The sequence below is a fragment of the Kogia breviceps genome, chromosome X (genome assembly GCF_026419965.1).
Source record: "Kogia breviceps isolate mKogBre1 chromosome X, mKogBre1 haplotype 1, whole genome shotgun sequence".
Classification (NCBI taxonomy): Eukaryota; Metazoa; Chordata; class Mammalia; order Artiodactyla; family Physeteridae; genus Kogia; species Kogia breviceps.
The window spans coordinates 658,335-673,033 of NC_081330.1; the positions used below are offsets into that span (position 1 = coordinate 658,335).

Consider the following 14,699-nt stretch of genomic DNA (forward strand, 5'->3'; position numbering starts at 1 on the left):
AAAGGTTCTGAGCAAAGCAGCATTTTTGTGCCCCTGCTGCTTTCAGAGGTGAACGGGTTAAGCTTTAGCTCAGCCTCCCTTTTCCTACTCAGTTCTTCCTGTGGCTGCTTCCACTGCCAGAAAGGAAGCAATCCTCTCCGTCACTGCTGAGCGCTAATGCTGCTGTCACTCCAGCCAGTCAAGTTCCCTAAAGTCCTTTGGGAAAATTGTGGGACTTTTCACTAGATCATACAAAATTTACCTTTTTTCTCCTGGGAGCCAAAGATATTTTTAGAGAAGAATTCATCTTTCGTTTCTCCAGTCTCACATTTTCTAGCAATCAGAGCCATGCAAATAGAGCTCTCCAGCTGCTTCTTTCTGTGCCTTTTGCCTTTCAGCTTTGGTGCCATCAGAAGATACTACCTGGGTGCGGTGGAACTGTCCTGGGACTATATGCAGAGTGAGCTGCTCAGTGGGCTGCACGTGGACACAAGGTAAAGGCCGGCTCTAGACGGGCCGGTCGGGGTGCTGGGGCTGCGGCTCTGGCTGCTTTTGTCCATTGCTTCTCTCTGGAAACTAGAGAGTGGAGGAGAGTGAGGGCGAAAAGGCAAGCAGCATAAGAGACAGAACGAAACTTCCCTCAGCCTACCCCGCAGCTTCCACAGGGAGAACACTAAGACCCATCAATATTACACGCAAGTTTGCTGTATGGATAGTATCGGCCATGAATTCAGAAACTTTGCATCTTTTCTGGGTTCAGGTGCATTTGGGGAGAGTAGTATTAAACAATCTTTCCGATGTTATCTATGGTCGTTGATTTATTCAGACTTTTCTACCTCTTCTTCAGTCAATATTGGTTATACACATTTTCCTAGAAAGCAATCGGTTACCCCTAGATTTGATAATGTATCGGTATCAAGTTACATAATGGTCTTGTGATATTGTTAAACTGTTCTGTGTCTGGAGTTACATCTCTATTCTTCGTCTGTGTATGTTCTCTTTACCTCTCTTATAAATAATATTTCCAGGAAGTTTCTCGATTTTATTGCTTTTGCTAGGACCCATCTTTTGGTTCTATCAATTTCTGTTTTTACTTTCATCAATTCGTTTCCTCTTCCTAGCTTCCTTTGGTTCATTTAGTTGATCTTAACTCTTCGCTTATTGAGTTGAATGCTGAAGTCATTTGTTTTCAATTCGGTTTTGTCTTCTTTAAATGTGTATTATAAAGATTTCAACCCGATACGTATAATGGTGAGGTAAATATTAAATATGGTCGCACATACATTACAGTCTTTTCTGTTCGTTTTGCTTTGCTCCCCGCCCTCCTTCTACTTGAGCCGCCTTCTTGCTTATCCCCGGTCACGTAATCCTAGGATGGTAATAGATATTCATGTACATGCACATGGCTGCACATATATGCAAAGAAAGGTTTTCTTGGTCATTGTTTGTTTTACAAAAATGGGATATTATACACTATTCTCACTCACTAACACCTAAGAGAATTCTGTCCAAGTCAGTTGGCATAACTTCCATCTTTTTAATGGCTAAATAAAATTCCCTATTATTCCAGGTTTTTGGCCATTATATCCCATATCATTACATACTGATGCTTTTATTCCTATAGGACACATTCTCAAGAGGGATATTGCTGGAATGAAGGGAATATTTCCTTTTTAGTTTTAATTTCCCAAAAGGCTAGAACTCTTCAAACATTTCTCCCATCAACATATAGGAGTGCCCTTCTCCCTGCATTCACATCAGCAATAAGTTTTACCTTGTTTTTTAATTTTTGCCAGTCTAGTAGGTATGGAGTGATATTTCATCATTACAATAATCGCATTCCTTTTATTTCTAATGAGGCTGAACATCTTTTCAAATGCTTGTTGGCTGCTGCATTTATATTTTGAGATTTGACTATTCACATGTTTGGCCCATTTTTCTTTGGGGTCTTTCCTTTTTTTTTTTTTTTTTAGATTATGAGAACTATTTTATTCTTACAAGTGTTAACCCTTTGTTATAATACGTTAATATACTAATGTATACTGCAATTTCACCAAAGACTTATTGTTTGTCTATTGACTTTGTTTTCTGCACATGAAGTCTGTTTATTCTCCCAGATTCTCTTGCAAGATTTTTACTGTTTTGCTTTTTACATTTATGGCTTCAATTCATCTGATAATTATTTTTGTATATGGTATGGGAGTGGGATCTATCTAGTTTTATTTCCATCCAGATCAATAGCCTATTGCAAGGCTCCATTTATCAAACAATACATCTTTTGCCACTGATTTGAATGAGAACATTCATCATATAAAATTCTCATATATATTAGTATCATTAAATTTCATTAAATTTCTACATAATTTTTATTAATATAATAAATGTAAGTAATTTATTATGACATTTATCCCTATGCATTTTATAAATATGTTGCTATTGTTAATCAGATGTTTTCTCCTATGTTCTTGATGTTAAGTACCAGAATAGAGAAAAGCTATTGGTTTGTGTATATTCATCTCAAATCTAGCTACCTTACTGAATTCTCATATAAATTCTAATAATTTTACATGGCAGTCTCTATGTGTATTGAATCATATTCAAAATAAGACAGATTCTAGCTCTTTTCCAATGTTTAATCAGTTATTTTTTTCTTATCTTATTGATTTTACTTGAAACAGTCTTCATATTTTGCTTTTTAGAATAACATTTGCTGTTTGTTCTTGATAAGTGGTCTTTGTTACTCCTTGCCATAAAATTTTCATTACTAATGGCTTTTCAGCATTCTAGCATCATATGAATTTTGGCCTTTAATATGTTGAGGACAAATAGATTATGTCAATAGACTTCCTGACATTGAATATCCTTACATTCTTGAAGTAAAATCTAATGTTCATACAATTTGATTATTGTTGGGTTCTGTGTGCTAATATTTTTTTAGACACTGTGTGCCTTTGTTATGTGGGATTGAGCTATAGCTTTATTTTTTAATTTAAGTATAGTTGATTTATAATATTGTGTTAGTTTGAAGTGTAGAGCATAGTGATTCAGTATTTTTACATATTATATTCCATCATAGGTTTTTAGAAGATAATGGTTATAGTTCCCTGTGCTATACTGTATATCCTTGTTGTTTACCTATTTTATATATAGTAGTTTGTATCTGTTAATCCCATACCCTTAATTTGTCTCTCCCCCCTTCCCTTTCCCTTTTGATAACCATAAGTTTGTTTTCTATATCTGTGAGTCTGTTTCTGTTTTGCGTATACATTCATTTGTATCATTTTTTAGATTCCACATATGAGTGAAATATATAGTATTTGTCTTTCTCTGTCTGACTTATTTCACTAAGCATAATATTCTCTAGGTTCATCCATGTTGCTACAGATGGCAAGAATTCATTCTTTTTTATGGCTGAGTAGTATTCCATTGTGTGTGTGTGTGTGTGTGTGTGTGTGTGTGTGTGTGTGTGTAAAACACATCTTCTTAAGTCAGTTGTCTGTTGATGGGCACTTGGGTTGTTTCCATGCCTTGGCTATTGTAAATAGTGCTGCTATGAATATTGGGGTACATATATCTTTTCAAATTACTGTTTTTATTTTTTTCTGGATATATAGCTTTATTTTTTACTATTATTATTATTAGATTTTGGTATTAAAGTTTTATTGGCTGTATCAAATGAATTGGTGAGTGTTCTATCCTTTTCTATTGCCTAAAATAGCTCAAGTAACATTAGAGTTATCTATTGTTTTAAAGTTAGATAAGACTCACATATGAATCCATTTGGTCCAAGTGACATTTGCAATATCTTTAATCATCTCTTCAGGCTCTTCTATGTTAACTAGTCAAATCAAAATTTCAACTTATTTTTGGAGTCAGCTTTAATAATTTTATACCTTTCTAGGAAATCATTTCCTTTATTTTTTCAATTTTGTTGCCACTGTGTTGCATATAGCACTCTCTCTTGATTATTTTACTCCACATTATCTGTAGCTATTTGCCCTTTCTCATTCTTAAATTCCTAAATTTTTGTTATTTATCTTTTCTACATGAACAAGTTTATCAGGGATGTCTCTTTGGTTGTTGTTGGGGGTGGTCTTTTCAAATAATGAGCTTTTGGCTCTTTTTGTTCTTCTTCGTTGTTTTTTAAAAATTAATTTATTTATTTTATTTATTTGTGGCTGCGTTGGGTCTTCGTTGCTGCGCGCGGGCTTTCTCTAGTTGCGGCGAGCGGGGGCTGCTCTTCGTAGCGTTACCCAGGCTTCTCATTGCGGTGGCTTCTCTTGTTGCGGAGCATGGGCTCTAGAGCGCAGGCTCAGTAGTTGTGGCACCTGGGCTCAGTAGTTGTGGCTCACAGGCTTCGTTGCTCCACGGCATGTGGGATCTTCCCGGACCAGGGCTCAAACCTGTGTCCCCTGCATTGCCAGGCCGACTCTTAACCACTGCGCCACCAGGGAAGTCCCTGGTTATTTTTTATATTTAATTTATTTTCAGATTTTATCTTTATCAATGCTAGTTTCTTTTGGCTTGTCATGCTATATTTTTTCTAATATCTTAGGGAAAATAATATGTTCTTTTCTCTTTCTTTTGTCCTTTGTATTTTTTTTTTTGTTTGCCGTACGCAGGCCTCTCACTGTTGTGGCCTCTCCCGTTGCGGAGCACAAGCTCTGGACGCGCAGGCTCAGCGGCCACGGCTCACGGGCCCGGCCGCTCCGCGGCATGTGGGATCTTCCCGGACCGGGGCTCGAACCCACATCCCCTGTATCAGCAGGCGGACCCTCAACCACTGCGCCACCAGGGTAGCCTGTCCTTTGTTTTTAACAGTGAAGGCATTTAAAGCTATACGTTTTTCTCTGAGAACAATTTTTCCATATCCCATAGGTTATGTTATGAAGAGTTTTCTTTTCATTGTTTTCAACAGAGTCTGTGATATCCTCTTTGATTTCATTTAGAAGCATGATTTTTAATCACATTTTAAATTTGGTTGTCAAGTTAGTTTTTTGGTATTTGGATCAACTTTGAGCATACTGTTAAGTTTCCTACTGCTGTGTAACAAATTACCTCAAACTTAGCAGTTTGCAACAACATCCACTTATTATTATCTCACAGTTTCAGTGGGTCAGAAGTCCAGGTGGGCTCAACTAGGTACTCTGCTCAGGATCATACAAGGCCAAAATCAAGGTGTTGACGAGGCTTTGCTCCTTACTGGAGACTCTGTGGGGGAATCCACTTCCAGGCTGAATTGGAATTTAGTTCCTTCTCTCAGTTTCCATGCGGCACCCTCCATCTTCATGCTAGCAAGAGTGCACCAAGTCTGTTTCATGCTTCGGATCTGTCTAACAGAACATATTCATGAGCATAACACCAAACGGCAGAGGTCACGAGGGACAACAGTTTGCCTCCCACAGGTGTGGTTTACATACAATGAAACACACAGAGTTTCAAATGTACAGTTTGATAAGCTTTGGCGAACGCATACAAGTTACATAACCACCACCCTAGTCGACCCTCCTGCAACTGTTCAGTGAGTCTCTCTACCCTTACCTGGCGCCAGGCAACAAGCTCCTTTCTGTAATTACAGATTTGCTTTTGATGTTACAAGACTTTTATATCAGTAGATTCATGCAGTATGCACTCTTCAGTGTCTGGCTTTTTATCTTAAGCATCGTGATTTGGAAATTCACCTAGGTTGTTGCATCAAGTTGTTCTGTCCTTTTTATTGCTGATTACTACTCGATCATGGGAATATATCACAATGTGTATATCTTTTCCTTGCCACATGGACCTTTGGATTGTTTCCTGCTATGGACATACCTGTGCAAGTTTTTGTGTGGCCATCTGCTTTCCTTTATCTTACGTAAATATCGAGGAGTGAAATTGCTGGATCATGCTGAAATGCACGTTTAACTTTATAAGAAACTACCAACAGATTTCTGGCATGGTTGTACCATTTTGTACTCTCACCAACAATGCATGAAAGTGTTCGTGGCAACACATACTGGACAATATTTAATGTTACCAGTATTTAATTTTAGTCATTTTAATGACTATGTGGTGGTATCTTACTGTATGTTTAATTTACATTCTCTGATAACTAAAGATGCTGAGCATCTTTGCATGTGTAATTGACCGTTCCTGTATCTTATTTAATAAAATGTTTATTCAAATCTTTTTTTTTTTTTTTTTTGGCGGTAAGCGGGCCTCTCACTGTTGTGGCCCCTCCCGTTGCGGAGCACAGGCTCCGGACGCGCAGGCTCAGCGGCCACGGCTCACGGGCCCAGCCGCTCCGCGGCACGTGGGATCCTCCCGGACCGGGGCACGAACCCGCGTCCCCTGCATCGGCAGGCGGACTCTCAACCAATGAGCCACCAGGGAAGCCCTATTCAGATCTTTGGCCCATTTTTAAATTGGGTTGTCTTACTATTGTTGAGTTTTGAGAATTCTTTGTATATTCCAGATAGAAGTACATTTTGAGATGTTACCTGTTTCCAATATTTTCTCCCAGCACAAAGGTTTTCATTTTAATGAACTCCAATTTATCTATTCTTTTTTCTGCTGGTTGCTTGTGGTTTTGGTGTCATATCTAAAAAGCCATTGCCAAATCCAAAGTCACAAAGATTTACACCTGTTCTCTTCTAAGAGGTTTATAGTTTTAGCTCTTATATTTAGTTCTTTGATACACTGAGTTAACTTTTGTGTATGGTTTAAGGAAGAGATCCAAGCCTGTGGTTGTGCAGTGTTAATGATCCTGAAGTAGAGGCCCAGATGGTCAGTAGCCTGCTATCTAAATGAACCATTGACTATTTATCCATTAATGTTGGTCTTTTTGAAAATTAATATTGAAATATTTGTACTTGATACATTGTGCTTGTATTATAGTTTTATTATTAAAGCCTGCATCTAACATGCAGGCTGAGGTATAGTGAATAATAGACTGAGTGTAAAATTGAATTGAATGGATAAAATGATTTATTATCTAGCTTTCCATTGTTTTATAGGCAGTCACATGTATTTACCAGGAAAAAGTTGATAGAATTTTTATTTTGATGATACCATTTTATAGTCTAGATTATTTTGATACTGATTAACAGGATAAGCTGACTCTGGACACATCCTGACAACCTCTGCCAAGGTCTGAAACAAACATCTGGGAAAATTCAGTTTTGTATTATCTATCCCTGCAGCTGCTCCACTTCTTCTAAGCAAGGGTCAGGGAATATAATAGGTTTTCCGATTGGTTTTAGATAAAATGTGAAAGAACAGTTCAGGTCAAGGACATTGTTGCCAAATATATTTGGCAAGATTTATATATCAAACCTCAAGGGAAATACACAAACAAAAAACCCACATAAGTTAGGAAGGAGTAAAACCTGTGAACCCGGGAACATTTTGTCACTTACTGTGCAGATTGCCCTGAATGTGAGACATAAATCACGTCCCACTTGACTAGGGCCTAGGCCTTCTGTTTCTGTCTCACAATCTTGATCTTTCATCTAGCTTTTGGTTCTCACTCTTCCCTCAGAGAGAGAAAAATTTGTTTTCTGTGCGCTCTTGATCTAGTAAACATTTTTTATGTCTTATATTTTCATTTTAGTCATAAATATTAAAGTGAAAGTACTATGCTAGTGTATGTCAAAATACCTATCTCTGGACATGGGTCTGAGTCTTGTTAGAAACCAATGGAAACTTTGGAGAAACTGAGTAGGGTAGACTCAGGAGAGCCAAGGAGATGGAGTGGGAAAAGGGGAAGGGAACAAACTAGGGGTGAGTTGATGACAGTGGAAGGCCAGAAGATGGGACAAATGAACCGAAGGGAGGAGTATACTCAATGATGTAGGCATCAAATAATGTTAAATGACTAAAAGCCATGTAGGTCTATGCCTAGGCTAATGCCATGGAAATTTCTAGAGATGGATGAAATTAGAGCACATTTAAATATGAATTAATATCACCATTTGGGTTCCCCAGAAGCAGACTGTGCGGGAATTTTATTTAGAGTGTTCTTGGGATCACTACCTGGGAAAGCAGGGGAGGGCGGAGGGAGAAGCTGGGCCGCAGCGCAGGCCGGCCCTACAAGGAGCTCTGAAGCGGGAAGGACCCTTCTGCGTTGTCCCACCTGGGCCAACGCGGCCAGGCCCCTGTGTCTCTGTACTGATTGGTCATTAAGCACTGGCTATCCTGGGAAGGGGCGTGGCTATCCTGGGAAGGGGCGTGGCTATCCTGAGAAGGGGCGTGGCTATCCAGGGAAGGGGGCGTGACCTCCAGAAAGGGGCTGTGGTCTGCTGGGGGGGGGATGGGCGTGGCCTCCCTGAGAAGGGCCACTGGGCTGCTTTGGAAAAGGGGCGTCCAGGCCGCTGTGGGCAGGGCATGAGCCCAGGGGGTGCTCCTGGAAGATACCGGAGCGGAGGGCTGCCGTCCAGCAGCACCCACCCTCCAGGTGGCCTGGTTCGAGTACTTTCCGGGCCGCCCCCTCCCCATCTCCATCACAGCCCCCACTCACTCACCCTCCACGTCCTCACCTGCAGCTTGTCCAGGCCCCAGGGGCCGTCGCGTCGCGCCCCTCAGCTGCTGTGGCTTCCCTGGGGTGTGACCCACTCCTGCCCGCTTCGCGTGGAACAGCCCTCCCCCCTTGGCGGTCGTGTCCCGGGGGCTCCTCGTCTGGCGTGCTGCTCCTTGGGTACGGTAGCCCCAGGTGCCCAGGCGGCGCCCCTGGCTTCCCACTCGGTGAGCCTCTTGTGTTTTGTGCTGTGAGGACCTTCTACACTGCCGAGCCCAGAGCTGCAGGTGGGGATGGGTGGCGCAGACTCCCCGGGTGGGTCACGGGGTAAGAGAGGTTATTTTGCTGCCATTCTTTGGTTCCTAAACCCGTGTGTTCTCATTCGGGCCACAGAACCATCTTTGAATCAATGCATATCCAGCACCTTGGAGGTTGACCCCCTACCCTTATGGAGCCCGGCCTCCAAGCTGGAGCTTTAGCTGTGCCTTTAAGAGGCCATTCCATTGCTCTCTCTGTCTGGCAGCTTCTGCATGGGGTGGCATCTGATAAAGCCAGTGGATGCCATGGTCATGGGCTCACTCCAGCACCTCCTTTGCTGTACAGTGGTCCCCTGGTCTGATATGATGCCATATGGGATCCTACATCAGTGAATCAAACCCTCTGTGATCCCTCAGACAGTGGTGCCGGCTGAGGCCCTGCAGGCAGGAAAGCTAGCATATCCCTGAAATACATGTCTCTTCTCTTCAGAATGCAGAGCTAGCCCATCTAGGGTAGAAGGGATCCAATGCAATTTGCCACCGAATCTCTGGCTGGTCTCCATGATGGACAGTGCCCAGTTAGGAACTCAGCATTGGTCTCTGTTGCTGGCAGGTTGGATTTGGGGAGGCAACACAAGTTAAATGAGCCTTAGTCAGTGGGAACCCTTGCTTTTGGGTCCATGCATTAATTCTCTCCATGCCTCCGCAGCCACTTGGCTCACATCTTGTCAGCACAGAGATGGCCCATGTACAGGCTGGTAATTGTCAGTCATTTTGTCTCTGTTATTGTTTTGCACTTCTTCCACAGTAGCTATTCTCTGATGGCATTAACATATGGCATGAAGGTTTTTTAATTTTGTACCCACTCACTAATATGCCTTTGCGCCAGACTTCCTTGTCCTTGACCTTCCAGTCCTTTTCTTTCTAGGCCCTTGAACAGCCAGCCAAGTCCATTAGTCTGTATATATTTGAGCCTTGAGCCATTTCTCTTTCTGCTCAAAGTGAACAACCAACATTAGCCAAAATCTGGCCCATCGGGAGGTTTTCCTTCGCCATTGTCTATTAAATCCACCCCTGAGTGGGGCCGTAATACAACAGCAGTCAATTTTTGGCTCGTACCTGAATACCAAGCTGACCCAACTGTACATAAGCTCAGGCTTTTTGCCCCCCTAGCAACTGGTCGTCAGGGACCCCCACATGGCTATGAGTGTGACTCGAGGTAAGGGTGGCTGTGTAGCACGAGTAGATGAGATGGGCCTCTGACAATCTGCTCATTCAGGCTGCTCGTGCACTCTGGTCCATGCAGGTCCCCACGCCTTCCTCCGTAAATCAGCTCCTTTTACTGGAAGGGCTTCCTTATCAGTGCACTGGCTTCTGGCCCTCAGCCAGTACAGAGAGTCACTTGTCCTGGCCTTGGGCTGGCCGAGCTGCTCCCAGCACGTGCTTTCTCGGGTGTCCTGGAAGCCCTGGGATGGAGTGAGCTGCAAGGCTCCCCGGGAGGGGAGGGCTGTCAGGGACGAGAGAATTAAGTCAGTCTCATCTTTGCCTCCTCCTTGAGAGAGGTGTACGCAAAACAATGCACACATTGAAGGAGTGTTTTCAGTCCATCTCTGCTGCTGCATCCCTCCAAGGCTGCTGAGGTCTTCCTCTGTGACTGTCGGTTGGCCAGTTTCTCTCGTGCTCGCAACAGAGTTTGGGTGAAGCAAGAGCTGCCGGACTGTTGGGTGCAGGCTCAGCATTGTCAGGCTCTGCCAAAGCCTTGTGTCTTGTGAAGGGGCATCGCCCTCATTTCCTTGGCTGGTCCTTGCTCCCTGATTTCGACACTGTTCAGGGCTCACAGAGCCTCCTTCTGCAAGTGGCTGTGTGGTGTGTCTGCCCGTGTCTGGGCCTCTTCTTTCCACCGTCGCCTGCCGTTCGTGTCGAGTGCGGCTCCCGGAAACTCGCGCACCAGCGTCTGCTCTGCCTGCCATTCGATGCACTTTTATTTTTCACCAGAGCCGTTCAAACCTACGTCTCTGGGCCACGGCCCTCATCAGAGTTCCAGGGGCACAAACTCGGGCACCTACCAGATGGTTCCACCGTGCTGGGTACCAGCTTCGCCTTAGCATAGCCGCGGTTTGGGTGGGCGGGGGGCCACTGTGTGCCTCACGAAAGAGCTCTGACAGCCTCACGCCTACCCTTTCGCTGCGAAGCACCATTTGGGGGCTTTTTAAGTTTTCGGTCGTTCCGAGCGGGGTTCTGCTAATCACGGGTGACGGCATTGCCCCAAATTTACAGCTGTCGCTGAATTATCTGAAAGCAAATCGGGTGACAAAGAATGTTGCCAACCAACATTGTGCAAGTAGTGACAACTTCTGTGTTTCCTTGGGTGATTTTATAGCTTTTTTTTTTTTTTTTTTTTTGGTGCTAGGCGAGCCTCTCACTGTTGTGGCCTCTCACGGGCCCAGCCGCTCCGCGGCATGTGGGATCTTCCCAGACCAGGGCACGAACCCGTGTCCCCTGCATCAGCAGGCGGATTCTCAACCACTACGCCACCAGGGAAGCCCGATTTTATAGCTTTTTAAGCACACAAATTTCAAAAAAAAAAAAGGATTGTCTGCTTTATTTCTTTTGTGTATGTATGTGTGCAGGAAGTTTATTGGGGCTTAGCTTACTGAGGCTCACCAAGTGTCTGGACAGTTTCCTTGAGGAATGGTGACATATCAGGGCCTTAGTGTTGGCCTCTGTTCCTGGCAAGCTGGCCATTTACAACAGCAGTAGATAGATCAGCCTTGGCGAGTCCATGATGCTGAGCCCATGCACCTTCACCACCATGGCTGCTCCATTTATATGTCCATTTTGGCAGCATGGGGGTGCCAACGACCGAGGCTGGCTAACAGCAACTGGCTAAGTCATTCAGTTTACTTGGTTGTTTGGTGCAGTTTCCGTGGCAGAAAGTGCAGCATTTATTGCAAGACGCCCAACCTGAGGCCAAGCAAGGAGAACGGGCAGGTCTTGCTCAAAAGACCCGAACTCCCTGATGGCTTCCGGGGAAGGGCTTTTATAAAGGCAAGGTGAGGGAGCGGGTGGCGGGCTACCTGACCAGCTCACGGACGTTCTTCTGACTGGTTGGTGGCGAGGTAACCAGGTGGTATTTCGGGAGGGAGTCAACATCATCAGCCTTCCGGTTCCAATGGTCTGGGGTCTACACGCCGGTGGTCAGCGCGCACTTACCTTCTTCCGCCCCGTGGGGGTCTTAGTATCTGCAAAACAACTCAGGGATGTGACTCAGGATACGATCTATAGCCCTTGAGAAGCAACTTTCTCTCTCCTTTTCAGTGTTGGAAGTTTCTGTTGTCATATGCTCAAGCTCAGAGATGTTTTCCTAACAATATCCAGTTTACTAAGGAGCCTATCAAAGGCACTCTTCATTTCCATTACAGTGTTTTTGATCTCTACATTTCTTCTTGAGTTTTCTTCGAATTTCCATCTTTCTGCTTATATTACCCATCGGTTCTTACATGTTGTCTCCTTTTTACATTAAAATATTTAACATGTTAGTCATAGTTTTTCCTTTTAAATTTCTGGTCTAATACTTCCAGCATGCTTGTCGTATCTGACTCTAGCTCTGCTGCTTCTTCAGTCTCTATGAACTGCAGGGTTCTTTTTCAATGCCTCTTGGTGTGCCTTGTAAGTTTTTGTTGAATGGTAGACATGATGTACTGGATAAAAGGAACTTTGGTAAATTAGGCCTTTAGTAATGTGGTGGTGAGCTGTGGGGAAGTGCTCTACAGCCCTATGATTAGGTTTCAGTCTTTTAGTGAGCCTGTGCCCCTGGACGGTGAACCTCACCACTGCTCCCCGGTCTCACTCGCTGACGCAGGACGCCTAGAGTTGGGTGTTTCCTTTCCCCTTTGTGGAAGGAGAAGCAGGATGATGTTGGGTGTTGCCCTTCTTCCAGGTAGATGAAGCGGTGGTTAAAATCCCAGAATGCTAAGCTCTGGTAAAATAATTTCTCATGAGGGCAGGCATAAGAACAGAATGGTCTGGCAATATTTTTTTTAAATTTATTTATTTTATTTCCTGCTACAGCACTGGTTCCCACAGGTATTTCTGCTTGAAGGTTTCTGTTCTAGTAAGTTGTGCTTCTCTGCATTCACCTGTCTGTCTCTCTAATTTTGGGGGCAGCAGGTTTCTCTGTGACTTCACATACAGCTTCCAATCTGCCTTGTTAACAGTAGAGAAGAGTGGGATGGAAGCATTACTCCCAGCTGTTTTTTAAATTATGTTTTATTTTTTTGGCCACACCACACGGCATGCGGGATCTTAGTTCCCTGACCAGGGATCGAACCTGAGCCCACTGCACTGGAAGCGTGTAGTCTTAAACGACCAGACCACCAGGGAAATCCCTCAGCTGTTTTTTAAAGTGGGTTCGAAGAAGGATCAACTAAAATGAATGACTTTTTCCTTTCTTCACACAGGTTTTCTCCTAGCATGCCAAGATCTTTTCCATCCAACACCTCAGTCATGTACAAAAAGACTGTGTTTGTAGAGTTCATGGATCAGCATTTCAACATTGCCAAGCCCAGGCCACCATGGATGGGTAATGCAAACAATATTGACTCATTGTTAAGAAACTGGGTATCTCATTTCCTTGCAAGGATTCCCAGTCTTGGGGCTGCAGTTTTCTTGGCCAGGCTTCCCTTATTACCACCTCTCGGGGAAATACACTGGCTGAATGGTCTCGGTCTTCTTACTGGGCCCTCCTCCTCTGCTCGAGTGCCCTTTATCTTGGACCTGGGTTCATTTTATTTTCTCTCTGCTTCCAATCCCTAGCTGATCTTATTCCAGTCTCATGGCTTGAAAATATCATATATGCCAATAAGTCCCAAGTTTATATCTCTAGTTCAGACTGCTTGCTTGATACCTCCACTTAGGTGTCAAATAAGCATGTAACAAGATGTTAGGATGAGACATTTCCTACCTTAGAATGATTGCTCAGAATTATAGGTGACAAGTACCCCCAAATTCTAAAGAGAGATATCAGGCCACCTATTCAGGACTTGGTCAGGGAGTGGTCCAAAATTGGTTCCGTGACCTTTAGCCCATCATATACCTCCAGCCTATATAAAATAAGGTTAGGAACTTATGAAAGAGTTTAGATTTGAAGATTTCTTTTTAAAAAAATTTAATTAATTAATTTTTTGGCTGTCTTGTGTCTTTGTTGCTGTGTGCTGGCTTTCTCCAGTTGCCTCGAGCAGGGGCTACTCTTCGTTGCAGTGCACGGGCTTCTCATTGCGGTGGCTTCTCTTGTTGCAGAGCATGGGCTTTAGGTATGTGGGCTTCAGTAGTTGTGGCTCACGGGCTCTAGAGCGCAGGCTCAGCAGTTGTGGCACACAGGCTTAGTTGCTCCGCGGCATGTGGGAATCTTCCCGGACCAGGGCTCGAACCCGTGTCCCCTGCATTGGCAGGCGGATTCTTAACCACTGCACCACCAGGGAAGTCCCCTTGAGGATTTCTTTTGAAAGCATTTTGGTGTTTTGTATATTCCCATGGGGAGAGGGAGGCCTCTCCCTCATGTCAAGCTGCAGTGAGGGAGTCTTCAGGAGAATCATTTAGAAAACTTGACATAGTTCTTCTGCAGCTTGGAAGATACTGACTAGCGCCTGATTTTTATCTGGAAAAACTTTCAATGCCAGAGTGTTGAGGAGCTTCCCCTGATGGCATAATAAGGAGAGTGGGCTATAGCAGAAGCTACCTGCACTGCAGCTGTCAGGTGTGAGACCAGGAAGGTCATAGGACAAGACTTGCCTCAAGAAGACCCTGCCTGAGAGGACTTCCTGTCCGGGCTGGGGGATCCCAACAGAAAAGATCTATGTGATTGTGCTGTCAGAAGCAGAAACTGAGAGGAGAGATAAAGTGACAGCTGGAGAGGGCGTATCCCATGCCAGGGGGAGGTGGGGTAGGACGTCCCCATATTGAGAGGGAGA

General features: G+C 43.9%; 1 protein-coding gene across 3 annotated transcripts in view; it reads left to right on the forward strand.

Moving 5' to 3' along the window:
* Positions 1–115: 115 nt before the first annotated feature.
* Positions 116–14,699, forward strand: part of F8 (coagulation factor VIII) — a 105,221-nt gene continuing 90,637 nt past the window's right edge. For all 3 annotated transcript variants that reach the window (XM_059051295.2, XM_067023634.1, XM_067023635.1), the window contains exons 1-2: positions 116–473; positions 13,191–13,312. In XM_059051295.2, coding sequence (XP_058907278.1) covers positions 328–473; positions 13,191–13,312 — 268 coding nt within the window. In that variant the 5' untranslated portion in view covers positions 116–327. The remainder of the gene's footprint in view (positions 474–13,190; positions 13,313–14,699) is intronic.